General features: G+C 36.6%; 2 protein-coding genes across 4 annotated transcripts in view; both read right to left on the bottom strand.

The window, feature by feature from the left end:
- The window catches only part of LOC144662785 (uncharacterized), a 269859-nt gene extending 266379 nt beyond the window's left edge, over positions 1 to 3480 (bottom strand). Inside the window, exon 1 of the mRNA XM_078523706.1 lies at positions 3369 to 3480. Coding sequence (XP_078379832.1) covers positions 3369 to 3435 — 67 coding nt within the window. The 5' untranslated portion in view covers positions 3436 to 3480. The remainder of the gene's footprint in view (positions 1 to 3368) is intronic.
- Positions 3481 to 6312: 2832 nt separating this feature from the next.
- Positions 6313 to 13901, bottom strand: part of LOC144662802 (fibroblast growth factor receptor 3-like) — a 40867-nt gene continuing 33278 nt past the window's right edge. For 2 of the 3 annotated variants that reach the window (XM_078523743.1, XM_078523741.1), the window contains exons 9-20: positions 13753 to 13866; positions 13097 to 13115; positions 12759 to 12795; positions 12054 to 12369; positions 11163 to 11273; positions 10845 to 11035; positions 10199 to 10321; positions 9483 to 9553; positions 8754 to 8794; positions 7752 to 7848; positions 7226 to 7325; positions 6313 to 7109 (exon numbers count right to left, since the gene is read on the bottom strand). In XM_078523743.1, the coding sequence (XP_078379869.1) occupies positions 7038 to 7109; positions 7226 to 7325; positions 7752 to 7848; positions 8754 to 8794; positions 9483 to 9553; positions 10199 to 10321; positions 10845 to 11035; positions 11163 to 11273; positions 12054 to 12369; positions 12759 to 12795; positions 13097 to 13115; positions 13753 to 13866 (1292 nt within the window). In that variant the 3' untranslated portion in view covers positions 6313 to 7037. Of the gene's footprint in view, positions 7110 to 7225; positions 7326 to 7747; positions 7849 to 8753; positions 8795 to 9482; positions 9554 to 10198; positions 10322 to 10844; positions 11036 to 11162; positions 11274 to 12053; positions 12370 to 12758; positions 12796 to 13096; positions 13116 to 13752; positions 13867 to 13901 lie in introns of those variants that run through there. The other variant, XM_078523742.1, reaches the window with a different exon arrangement.

Consider the following 13901-nt stretch of genomic DNA (forward strand, 5'->3'; position numbering starts at 1 on the left):
TACACTGCATTGCTCTCACATATGGTTGGCATGTGCTCATTGGGTTCTGTTAATGTTTACGGCCCTAACAGAGACAGTGAAACGGTTTGCCTTTGTCCAATCACTCCAGCTGGAAACCATTGTAAACAAAACAAAATTTCCGAGATTCAAAATATCATCATGAGAGGAAATTTCTATTGTCCCTTAAATTATTTTATTGTCACAAGAGGTGGAAATCTGACAGCTAGTCAATCTGTAATCAACACAATTAAGCAGCTACAGTCCGAGCTGGATTTCCATCCAAGAATCCAACAAGACGCAGCTACACTTGGAGACAAGCAGAACCTTTGATTTTTTCGAAGTTGGACTACTGGCTTATTTCAAACTCATTATCTGACAACGTTAGCGAGGTTAATATGATTTCGAGCATAAAAACTGATCACTAGGCAATAGTCATATAATTTCAAGATGTTGATGAAAGTGTGTAAGGCACGGTCTTTTGGAAATAAAATTGCACCCTTTTAAATGATAGACATTTTGAAAAAGGAGAAGACCGCGGGGACAAAGTTAAGTAGCGCATTGAATTTTATTCTTGCCAGACGGCAAAAAACATGGCGGCCAGCCAAAGGAATACAAATGAAATTTTCTCTGCTAAAAAGCACGTCGAGGATTTTTCATTCAACGAAGTAGATGACATTCATGACAGGGAGAAGGGCGAAGAAGAAGCCAGCGGGGCTTAATCTGAGATAAGAAAGTTTTCAGAAACTAGTCGGGCAAAGAAGCAAACGTTCGCCGTACTTACAAACATAACTTTTTTTTCTGTTGCTTTTGTTTGCGTCTTTTTCTTTAGTCTTGCAATGGTTTTAAAAGTACGCGTTTTTGTTTCAATTTGGAAAACAACACTATTTTTATTGGATCACCGCTGACTAATTCTTACGTAGCTTCAGTAGATCCTTAATTTGGTACGACCCTGGCACGACGTCTGAATCAGAGGTGTGTTCCTGCCGTGCTTCAGTCGAACCTTATTGCAATTTAGTTCCGCACGGTAGAAGCACGACGTCTGAGCTTGGTCTAAGTGATCCGCGATATGTATGGGACTGGAACTTAAATATATTGTCAAGAAATACTCCATTCAAGTTTACAATAGAAAATAAACTCAGATGTTTTCAATACAAGATCATACATAACATTCTACCCACTAACAGCAGACTTCATAAAACCAGATTCAAGTAATTTTTATGCCCTGAATCATTTCCTCATTATCGCCAAGTATCACATTTTTCTGTCCTGGTTGAATACGGCATCTCCGAATCTTGATATCTTCCTTCTTTTACTCGATGAAAAGATTCTCTATGAACGTACAGTTGCTATTAAAAATAATACTTTTACCAAATTCAGATCAAAATGGACAACACTTTGTGCATGAGCTCCCCCATGTTATCCGTCCCAGAGGTTGTGCCGCTATCTATTTATTTATTTGCTCGTTTTTTTACTTCTTTGTTTTCATTTTTGTTTATCGTATAGTTTTTTTTTTTATTATATCAATAACTTGATATCCTATTTCTTCTTTTGCTTAACTATTTTTTGCTTTTTTTCTCTAGTAGAAGAATAAATAATAGAAAAAAATATACAGTTAGTATAAAGATCTATTCGTATTAGTAAACAATTGAATTTTGTAAGTACATTGAAACTTTAAAATGTAAATTAAAAGTAGTCTTGTAAGAATTTTTTTCGTTATAGTAGGCTTTGTAATGTGTGATATTGTCTTAGCAAGCATTGTTATTATGTACTATTAAAACATGATATTTAAAAATTTATATAAAAGTAGTGAAGAAATAATGTAATAAGTAATGTATTGAAGTAATGTATATGAAATGATTGATATATGAACTGCGGATGTATATGAAAGTGATAAATGATCATCGCAGTGAATTTCCAATTTAAGCAATTGGAAATAAAGAAGCCTGAAAAAAAAATTCAGGGGTTCAACGGGATTCGAACCCGTGACCTCCGCGATACCGGTGCGATGCTCTACCAACTGAGCAATTGAATCCACACATTGGGAGCGATGTGTGGCTTCAATTGCTCAGTTGGTAGAGCATCGCACCGGTATCGCGAAGGTCACGGGTTCGAATCTCGTTGAAGCCCTGAATTTTTTTTTTCAGGCTTCTTTATTTCCAATTGCTTAAATTGGAAATTCACTGCGATGATCATTTATCACTTTCAAGTAATGTATTGTAAGTAGCATTGTAAGTAGGGGTTTACCTCGGTGTAAGAACCTGTGATATTTTTCTTTGTTTTGGAGCTTTTGTTTTCCTGCTCTTTATTCGTTTTGACGCTCTTTGTTGCTTTGTTCGTTCTTTTTTTACGTCACCGGTGAGTTTCACAGGTTCTTACACCGAGGATGAGCCGTAAGTAGTGCATGTATTTGTTTTGTACGTAAGTAGTGGTCTTTGCGTTGCAATAAATAAATAAATAAAAGAAATACTCCAGATCTTATTCGATGTATAAATGTAAACAACAAAAAATAGAGGAACAACAGTTAAACAATCAATTTCAAGAGGCGACTTCGGTTTTCAAAGAAAAGTGCCGACTTTCTTCTTTCCTGATTTTTTCATTGTTCTTGCAGTTAAATACATAGAGTGAAGCGAAACCAAAAGGAAATATCTAGTGACGTGTTAATCACGTCCGTTGCCTGTAATATAAGCCATGCTTGAAGCAAATTTCTTCCTTTTAGTTTTTTTAGGTGGCGATGAACTTAAAATGAAACAAGCGGAAATGCAGCTTAAACGCTCTCTGATTATTCTTGGTTATAACGTTTCACAAATCCTCATATTTTACCTTCTTTTACCATCGATTCGTCACATCGTGTGTCTGCGACCCCTGTGGTGTCGCCTTTGCAAAATTAACTTGCTAAATCTGGATATATATAAATCATGTATGGTTGATCTTATTTGCAGACTGTAAGCAGTCTTTTAAAATATTGCGCAGTCATGTCATTCATGTTCTCATAACTAAACGTCATTCTTTTTTCTTTCGTCTTTTACTTCCCTGGTGTATGATCGCTTTTTCCAGTTGTTGGAAAAAGTCTAATGTAAATTTCTGTCAAATAAGTCTCACAAGTCTTGGTACGCTATAGCCATTGATCCAACTGATTTGTTGTGACCACAGTGTAAATTACCCCAACTTAGTCAAACGCGTCTCACTGAGCTGTGTTGATCTCTATTGTTGCAAACGTCTACATTGTTGTCTGTTGATAGTTTGCAATTATTTCAAAGGTCTTCATCATGATCTTGATCTTTTAAAACGCTACTGATACTATTATTTAAAAATATAAATACTTTGAACCACTACACGACCTGTAAAAATGAACTAAATCTTAAACGTACCTGAATGCGGTAGTATAAACACGATTACATGTAAAAAGTAACCTAACGAGAGGCCGTTTCCACCCATTTTCAGTATGAGACAAAATCTTTGGCTTGCCTAAGGTGTTGTTATCATGCCCACTCGAGGAGGTATGCCGCCGATTTTTTAATGTAGGTAGCAAACAAGTACTCAGCCAAAACGTTTTTTATTTGAATAGAGTCACACTTCAGTACTCAAGTCATTCATGTCACGCATGAGCAACTGAAACTAGAAAAAGCATTAAAAAAAGAAAAGAAAAGAATTTGCATGAAAAATGCGCGGGATGACGAGGAGACAACTTGTAGACATCAAAGGTGCGTCTTACAATTTTTGTTATAAGACACGACTGGGAACAAGTCAGCCTGAGCGACGAGTGCTCAGGAATATCACGTTTTGTTTGTTTGCCGAGGGCAAATTTATCTTATTTTTAGACACCACATCAATATAGGATTAAATATATTGAACAGATAAGCAATATCCTACAGAATTACTAATAGCATGATCTCTTCCTTAAAGATCGCACTTTTCCTAGAGCGAATAGTTTTTAAAAAGAGAAGTTCAAGGAACATTATCCGCTCCGTAGAACCACGGATGGATGTCCACGGATAAAGATCCATACAGATTTTGTAACTGCCTAATGCAGGCTACTGTTTATGTAGATGTTGCTCTAATATTGCTTTCATCTATTTTTAGTAGGGTTTATGGCAATAAGGCATGAAAACGGAAACGTTTTCATGCCTTAATGCCATAAAACTTTGTTTTAAATAGAAATAGTACAATACAAAAGATTTCTATTTTGGATACCTGTCATCATGATGATCAACGAGACATTTGTCATGCCTCAGATAGAAAAGGGGCACTTTTCAAAAAAATGTAAATGTTGTTTTATACTGTTTTTATAGTGGTCATGTACTTAGCTTCGAGATAGCTTGTTTGCAGGCATGTGTTACTGAAACAGAGGTAACAAATATTTTAAATGAACATAACGTGGTTAATAAAGAATCCCAACTGACAGGAGGCAGACCAGTTGGCTATATATAACGAAGTGTGCCCGAGGATTTGAAATCGTGACTACCGTGGCAGAGTGAAGGGTTTGAACCCAGGACCTCCGGGCTACAACACAAGCGCCATTAACTACTTAGCTCCTCTGCTTCCAGGCACTTTTGTTTGTCGTTTCCATGTTTTAGGTATTTATTGGCATTTCTTTATGTTCACCTTAACAACAAACAACAGCAACAATCTTTATTTGCACTCTTTTTTTTCTTTAAAAAGCCCGAAAGGGTTTCTTTATTCCCTAGCATATTGATGTTAATTGATCAATGAGTTATATATACAATAAAGTGTTCTTTTGCCTCATAAAAGTTATTTGCATTCCAAAATATTTTTATAAGTGGTAAAATCAGAGTACTGGCTGCCTGGAAAAACCATAATGATAACCTCTTCTACAACATTTAATCAACACAGGCTCAGTGAACATTGATTAATATTTACCTCGACTCTGTCTTGTTAACTTCTTAAAAAAAGAGAACTAGACTATATAAACTCTTTACGCGATTTCTCAGTTCTTAACCTTTATCATAGGAAGGAGCGTAAAAAACGTGGAAATGTAGGTCGGTTCTATTTACATAACATCGCTTTCCAACCGAAATTGTCATTTATAGTAAAAAAAATATAGATAATCAATTTAAAGTGGCTGATAACGATTTTCAGCATTTTCCAGCCATTAAACTTTGATGGGTCAGTACAACAATTCCTTATCAGGTTCTATTACAGTATGTAATAAAAAAAAAAAAAATAAAAAAGCCCAATTACTAATTCACAAGTTGCGATCCTTTTCCCGTCATTAATGATTACCATAGGAACAGTATAGCCTGTTAAAAACACCCTTAATATTAACGTTTTGAGCTAATACACACAAAACAACTCAATAGTGAGCTCGGTGACCCCAATGAATTATCATCGAGTTATGGTTAGCATGTCACGATACAAAGTGAAACAATCTATCAGACGGGTGCACAGCCACCTTAATAATTTGAAAATTAGTTTTTAGTCAGAGTTGCACCAGCCTGTTCCAGGCTCTCGGTTTTGTAGGGGAGAGAGAAAAACGCTCCAGGAGCCTGGAACATGCTAGAGATGCACAAAATCGAGAAGAGTGTTTTTAGTCTTAATTAACTAACCTATCGATCACTTACTTATACTTGCTTGAATAGAAAATGGTTGTAGTGTCTACTTTGCGAGGTCAGTAAAGTTTTAATTTTATTTTTAAAATATCAACTTTTAATTAATTATTACTTGATTAACTAATCGATCGATTAGTTTATTAAGTAATTTTAATCATTTTTAATTTAATAGATTGATTAAATTAAAATTCATGTTAAATGTTATTAACTGTTTATTAAGTGTTTGTCTGTCTTGCTGGCTGGGAAAAATATGATTATCAAGGAAATGCTCTATATAGTAAAATCACGCAATATCGTTAGTTTCTTGTTTGACTCGGACATCGAAGAGGCCAACCACACCAACATGGCTGACCCCGATAACGATGAAAACACGATATCGAACTATGAACCACATCTCTATAGCTAGGCTTTGCATTAGCGCAGATTAGATTTGTAGTCTCCTACTCACCTACTGTGTCGCTTCGCATCCTATTTGCCTTGTTGACGTTGTTACAGTTTAAGTGAAATCTACGGCTCTCTCTAATAAACACCTCATATCTTTTTCACTCCTCCCCTAGGAACCTTAAAATATATTGGCATAACTCAGCTGCCGTATATTGGCAAAACTTGCAATCCTATTGGCTACACAGGTGTCGTCTGTTTAACAATTATTGTCCTAACCCTTTTTAAGATTAGAAACTGAAAAACTATAGAAGCGTGTAATCATGTGAATTCTGCGTTGAAATAAACTCATTATTACACACAATTATTACGTTGCGTAAGGCAAAACTTTTTCTAATTTTTATTGCAACACACACAAAACGGTTCTTACAAAGAGAGATGTCACAATTGATTACTTAGTATACAAGGCTTATTCTACTTACTTCCTCTTGTGCGGAAGTCAAATTGTCAGTACTTCTTTGATGGAAGAATCTTTAAGTTGAAATTCCATGGATTCACCTTGATTTTCTTCATGTAAATATTTCTTTAACCAAGTGGCTTTTAGGGATTTGCTAAAACCTTCAACATCTATCATTTGAGGCCTACGCTAGGATAGACATTAATGATGACATTAAGCAAAACTTTCAAACATCTAATTCTAGCCTGAATTCTACCACTGATTTTAAAACTAGAGGATTTTTGCTCGAGCCTCTAAATCAATAAAATGCATGAAAGATGATTAGTAGCCATGTAATCTTAGACGAAAACGGAAAGGAATAAGAGCAGTGTGTGACTCATCAGGAGGGCGTGTAGCTGTGGCATCTTCTAGCACGAAAAGCAATTGACCATAACTCTACTTTGAACGGGATGCTGATGGAATCGCAAGTTACTGACCACGGTTTCTGTCAAGTTGGCGAACAACTTCGTGATGCCCATTGAAAAAGGCGCTGACAGAGTTAGGTGACTGGACTTAGTAAAGGAAGTTAACTGAAAAATATTATTTGAAAATATCATTGTTCCCAAAGTCCAGAATATTATCAGTGCCTTCGTCTATTCCATGGAGAGGTCATCAACATTCGCGTATAAATTGGTATCATATTCTTTCATGTTAACGTATGTCTCCTGAAAAAAAAACGTGAAAAATTATTTAAAGAAATGTACATACCACGCATCTTTACTTAAAACAAATGACTGTGTCAATGCTTGAAAGAAAAATAACCAAATATGTTTCAACATACGTTATTACTTTGCGCCATTCTAGTGATAGTGTCTTTAAGCTTGGAGAATGTCGGTCGGTCGTTTGGATTCTCCTGCCAGCACTGCAACATAATCTGGTAACTAAACAGATATGACTCATATGAGGAGTGTTACAATTGCTGGCATTAACTGCAAAAATATGTGTCCTAAGTGGAATAAAATACACATCACATAGGGCAGTTCACTTTACAGCGAAGCAGTATTAGACTAGGTTTCAAATCAAAGCGGGGGGTTCAGGCTCTTTGATAGGGAATCGTGAGTTAGTTCGAGTCAGCGGTGTGTTGTTCTTAAGAGGTATCGACACACCATTATTTTCGTCGCCATTTTTAATGTTCGCTCCCTAATCACGCGTGATATTATGCGCAGTAGGGATGCGCAATGCAATACTAAGGAATGACCTTAACTAGTTATTGTACACAGCTTAGAGTCTGCTATCGCCATATTGCTCAATGGAAACTGTTGTTAAAGGCTATGATGGCTAACAGAAGCCACAGATGGAAAACTTACAGTTGATCATCAACATGTTTTGGTTTTGGCATCCGGTATCCCTTCTGAAGTTTGTTAGCAATTTCACGAGGGTTAATCCCTGGGTACGGAGATCCACCTGTGGAATGAGAGGAATTAACAGAAATTAACCCTTAATATGCTGAAATTACTCCAAAAACACGTTTTTAACCGTTAATTGATTTTCTTGGCTCTACGGTATTAAATTTCTCTAAAAGTTGCTAGAATATTCACTTTCTGGCACTGCAGTAAATTTTTTTATGAAATTTCCATGTAAATATGTACAATATTTTACTTTATTTTCTCTATCTTTTACTCTGTGCACCCATTCTAATGGCCTGAAAAGTTTTGATCTTAATCAATGGAAAACCCTGGAAAGGAGACTTTGATCAAGTACCGGGTATGTTGGCCTGTGCACGTCACGAAAATCTGTTGACCTTATGGTGACGTCATAAGTGGTTGAATGGCCATTCCTCCAAATCCCGGAAAAATCCGGGTTGATTAAGATCAAAACTTTTCAGGCCAGTAGAAGGGCTGCACAGAGTAAAAGATAGAGAGAATAAGAAAGCAGAGAAAAACGAAAAGGAAAGGAGCAAGGAAAAAAAATCGGAACTGTTCAGCCAAAAAGTCCAAATTTTGGCTTATGCGCATGCGCCAGGTAAAATGTTGTACATTTTTACATGGAAATCGCATCAAAAACCTACTGCAGTGTCAGAAAGTGCATTTCTAGCAAAGTTAAGAGAAATTTAGGACCGTAGAGCCACGAAAATTGATTAACGGTTAAAACCCCCTGTTTTTTGGACAAATTTCAGCATATTAAGGGTTAAGCATGCGCAGAGTGCGGTTTGTAAACTCCGTAAGTTGCCTGTTAGTTCATATCTCATTAATACACTGTCTTGATCATATAACCATGCTATCAATAATAAAGGCCAGATTGTTCGATTCCCAAATTGAAAATTGTTTTGAGATTGAACTGTATTTAAGTAGCAAAAGCAAACTACTTACCTACAGTAAATATTTCGTACAGAACAACACCAAAACTCCACCTGAAAACAACAATTACAACAATAAAATGCACATGACAATTATTCAACAGATGCATTTAACCTGAGTAGTCACAGCGCTAACTTAAAATCGGTTGTCTCAGGTTCCAGCCCTCTACTTTCACTTCTTAGATATGTTCTCTATAGTCTGTCTCCATGTTCTTGGCTACATTAGGTTAACAGGCAACTGTCAAGCCTCCCGCCAGTTTAAGACTGTTAACCATGTTATACAGTGCTTCAAGAACTACGTTATACCCACAAGGATCATATATACATTGTTTTATTTATCAACATGTTGCTTTGATCAATAAGTCAAACGCTCTGTGCTTTCATTGCCAGCATCAAAACATTAGTGTAGACAAGACAAGCTTGCTAACAATGAAATGATGATTTTTATGTTCCTTATTAAAGTTTTTGTGTAGAAATTGCTTCAAACGTAAACCGCAGTGTTTCTACTATCAGTTTACTGTAAAATCCTGTTCCGATCCGTGGAATGAAGTTCAAGTTCAAGTTAACCCCGTATCGGAGGCTGGTATACGGGCGGACGGGATTTTGTTTTATCGGCTCTTCGAATGCATCCCGCACATTAATACACCAAGGCAACTGAAAAACTACCGACGCGTAAGTAATTACCGCTTAGGGACAGACTGCTTGGTCAAATCTCCTTGTGTCTGATTACAATAATACTTACACGTCACTTTGTGTTGTGTATGTTCCATAAAGTAATCCCTCATAAGCAGTCCACTTAACAGGCAACCGGCCCTGGTTGGAGAATAAGAACATTTAAACGAGTTTAGTCAGTGATAGTCTACAATCGACGTTTAACGATATCATTAAATAAAATCGAAAACACTTGACACATTCAATAGGTGACTATTTTTTATATAAATAATTATGTATTAACTCAACAATTATCTTTCCCCATCGTACCCGAGTCGGAATTTAACCAATATTTCAAGTGTGCACACACAATCTTAGAAACACTGAGTCACATTGTTATATCCCTAGACCAAGAACGGAGTCTGTGAAAGGGAGCCTACACTACAGGGATCTGTTCTGTGGAAAAAGATCCCCTGAGAGATCAGTCAACTGCCCAGTTTGAATATTTTAAAAGTTTATTGCAAGGGAAAGGTTATTTGTAACACATAAACTGAAGAAACCTTGATTACAATTTTTTTATTGCACTTAATCTTTTTTTAAATGAGTAGTTCTATTGTTAATGTACTCTGGTGTAAATTCACAAGACTGACTCCTAGGAAGAACATGTAAATATCATATGACTTTGTGTATAAATTAAAAGATTGATAATGACTGTAACTGACTTGGTAAAGCCAAATGGTCAACTAATGGTGGAAACCACACAAGAAATCAAACCAAATCAGTCAGTAAAAATTTATAAATTCTCACCCGACTTTGTTTAGTATAAATATCATCCTGGTGAACATTCCTCGCCATCCCAAAATCTGTCACCTTACACTTCTCTCCTTCACCAACAAGAACATTTCTAGCCGCCAAGTCACGATGGATTATCTGAAACGTTTGAATGTTACTCGTGGTATATTCAGCTCAGTTGGGATCACTAGATATTTCAATAATAAAACTACATGACAATGGAGAGCGCAAGTAACCCTTAAATAGGCCTGACATTCCTATATGTCCCGGCTCCAGTCGTTTGAAGGGTGGATAACGCTATCCAGTGGATACTGCTTGATGAAACATACTACGCTATCCACCGGATAGTGATTCATCAGGTGGATAGCGTTATCCACCCTCCGAACAACTGGGGCCTGGATTTTATTTGAAAGCATCATAAGAGAGACATTTACAAGACAAGAAGCCATTTCATCTCGTTAGTAATCACTGACGGCCCGGTTAGTGCGTCTAAGCGCTATATAACAACTCAACGGCTGCAAGGGATACTATCCAACTAGCCGACACTCAGTAACATTCTCTATGAATGTTACTGACAAGTGCTCCTTTTCTTAGCGTAAATATTAAACTTTCCATGTCTCAAATTTTGTGACACACAAGCTGCAGTGCATGTTTATCTTACCTTGCTTGAACAGAGGTAGCTCATTCCATCAGCGATCTGCCAGGCAAATTGTATCAGCTGCTGTGACGTCAGATTTGTCTGAGGTTTTACATCCGGGTCTTTAAAGTACGTGTCATTAAGGCCACGACTCTTTCTCAAGTAGCCCAACAGATCACCATAAGGTATGTACTCAATAAGGACAAGTAACGGTTCTGTCAAAAAACAAACCGTTCCTTGTTTAGTGCTTGAAGTGATTAGAGTATAGAGAAACAGTTCAAGATATTCCCTTTAATTTAATGCTGTTTATGTCTAATCACATACACAAATTTTGTATTTTACCAGATTCTGTAACACATCCTATTAGCTTGATGACATGAGGATGAGGCTTTAGTATCTTCAATAACTCCAGTTCTGACAGCAGGTCTTTCTTGTCTGTTTTTGGCGCATTTTCTTTACAAAAAAGAAGAGAAAGTAGTATTTGTACAGCTGTTTGAGCTCTTTTATAACTTGGTACTTGTAAAGCAAACAAACAAACAAACAAACAAATAACTAAATAACTACAAGTGAAATGGTATCAAACCTTCCTGTTGATTTTACCTTCGAGTCTTACTGTCTGAGATGATATGTCCTTTTTATCGAATAATCGGTGAATTATAATCAAGTCGCTTTGTTGTACTTTTATCAGGGTGAACCTGAGACGAAATGGGGGTACTTGTGTAGAGCCAATTTACAATATACTAGTCTAGAAAATTTAGAGAGACTATGATAGTTAGCGTTAGCTGTTTTTGATAAGTTAAGTAAAAAAGTTTGTGTCCGAGACAAGTGGTCCATACAGCCGGATCTTATCCCGGTTTCTGAAGCATTAAGCGACTAGAAGTATTACCACTCCCCCCTGGATGAGATGGTAGTCAATCGCAGGGTTATCCCTCAGCAGTAAATTCGCCGGTACCCTTTTATTCACCTGGGCAAGAGAGGCACTGTGAGAGTAAAGTGTCATGCCCAAGAACACAACGCAACGCCCCGCCAGGGCTGAAACCCGGGCCGTTTGACTAGGAGTCGAGCGCGCTAACCGTTAGGCCACTGCGCCTCCCACTGTTTTTAATACGTGGTTTCCAGAAAAAGCTATGGACTACTTTTGCTTGTCTTTGTACCTCCACAATGCAAGCGATGTTTAAAAATACTGATTCTTTTTTACTGATCATGATTGTATTATAGAAATTACCAAGGTACCTTTCAGCATTTTAACGGCTACGGTTTTCCTTCCCTTTACTCCATTGATGTTCATAACTGTTGCCTTAGCAACTTGACAGAAAGCACCCTTTCCAATCACTTTTGAAATTTCAACATGCTCTCGACTAACTTCCCAGTTCTTTAACTTCTTTGCTGGATTAGGTGACATGTACTCAGAGATGGTTTGATGTGTTTTGTTTAATGATGTGCTTTCTAACGGAGGCGACTGTGCGATTGTAGATTCCTCATCACTTAACATCAAACCGTCTGCGAGGTTTACATAGGCTTCACTAACTTGAAGTGGCGCAGTTTGATCCTATAAGCAAGGTGATAACAAAAGCTTCAACACAAAATAACGACATGTTTGCTAACTAATTGAGATTAGTACTTCTTATAAAACTTCTTCTTCTTAGGTTTACATTTTTTTTTATAAGGAGGAAGCGTGGCCTAGTGGTTAGGACGCTGGACTTGTCTCGGGTTCAAATCTTCCTCCCTGTCACCGGATGGATTTGTGTTCAGTGGTCCCCAATTCAACTCCTCCACGCTTTGTAAATAGCAAACTGGTTAGCCTAGTATTAAGTTACATTGTTTCTTCTTGTTTATATATACCTCTACATACATGAACTGATGACGGATGTTGAGATATACAAAAACATGTTTTCAAAACTTATTTTTCTGAGATGTTTAATTTACATTTATAATTACCTGGACATTTTCTTTATTTTTACCATTGTAGCGGCAACTACAAAAATTGAACAGAACATGAACTATAAGAAAAGAAAATAGCAGCAAGGAAGCCAACTAGATAAAACAAATACCAATAAAATAAAAAGAAACAGAAAATTAGCAAACGCGAGTGAACAGGCCAAGAAAAGATTGTAGCTGGACGTTGGTAGCATAGATTTAATTATAGAAACCAAAAAGTGCTTTGCGTAGCAGGTTGGCGTAACATTTCAATTCAACTTATTTTTTAAGTTTTGTGGCGTGTTTACAATAATTGCATGAACTATACTGCAAAATTGTAAGTTTATACTTCCACCTACCTTGTGTTATTCGAAGAACCTATAAAAAGAGAATAAATATACATTTGTGATTATCTTTTACGATCACTACAGTTAAAGTGTTCACCTTCTCAAAACTGTAACTACCCTGGCATTCTACACAAGAAATAATTAACGATATAATCACGATGAGAAGTTCTATGAGGTATAACGACATATATTGCGAAAGGTTCTTTCAATTACAGTTCTCACATCGTAATTTGTACGTTTTCTAAAAGAGAACACAAACATTGAGGAAATATTTCTGCTTCATAAACATCATATTATTTCATTTACAATCTTAGTATCCGCAGCGCAACGCCGAAAACGGCCCAGCGATACTATAACAACTTACTGAAGGTACGTACTTGTAAAACAAAGTTATCAGTTGATTCTTTAAACAACTTATTCAGCCATACTTAACTTAACTACTGTTCAGTTTCCGGATTTTTAAAGAACAACCTTAAAAACCAAACACTGAATGGAAAATTGACTTAAAAATATACAATATTTTAAAGACGTTAGACGAGGATCTGTCCAGACAAACAAATTAAAGAGTTGCGAGGTTCTGGTTCACGTATTAAATCAGTAAGTATATTTATACCTACACGAGGCGGCGCGGTCTAAAGACGTTGATTAAAAGATTTTTTGAATATTACCTTGATCATTGCGTCTTCTGTAAAGCATAATTGCCATCACATTGATAATGACAAGGAAACCGATGACAGATGAATAAATAGCATGAAGTTTTATTTCTTTGGTCCAACTGTCATCTGAAATAATGAGAGAAGTGGGTAAAGGCTGTGGA

The sequence above is a fragment of the Oculina patagonica genome, chromosome 8 (assembly GCF_052425735.1).
Source record: "Oculina patagonica isolate OP01 chromosome 8, crgOcupat, whole genome shotgun sequence".
In the NCBI taxonomy this organism is placed as follows: Eukaryota; Metazoa; Cnidaria; class Anthozoa; order Scleractinia; family Oculinidae; genus Oculina; species Oculina patagonica.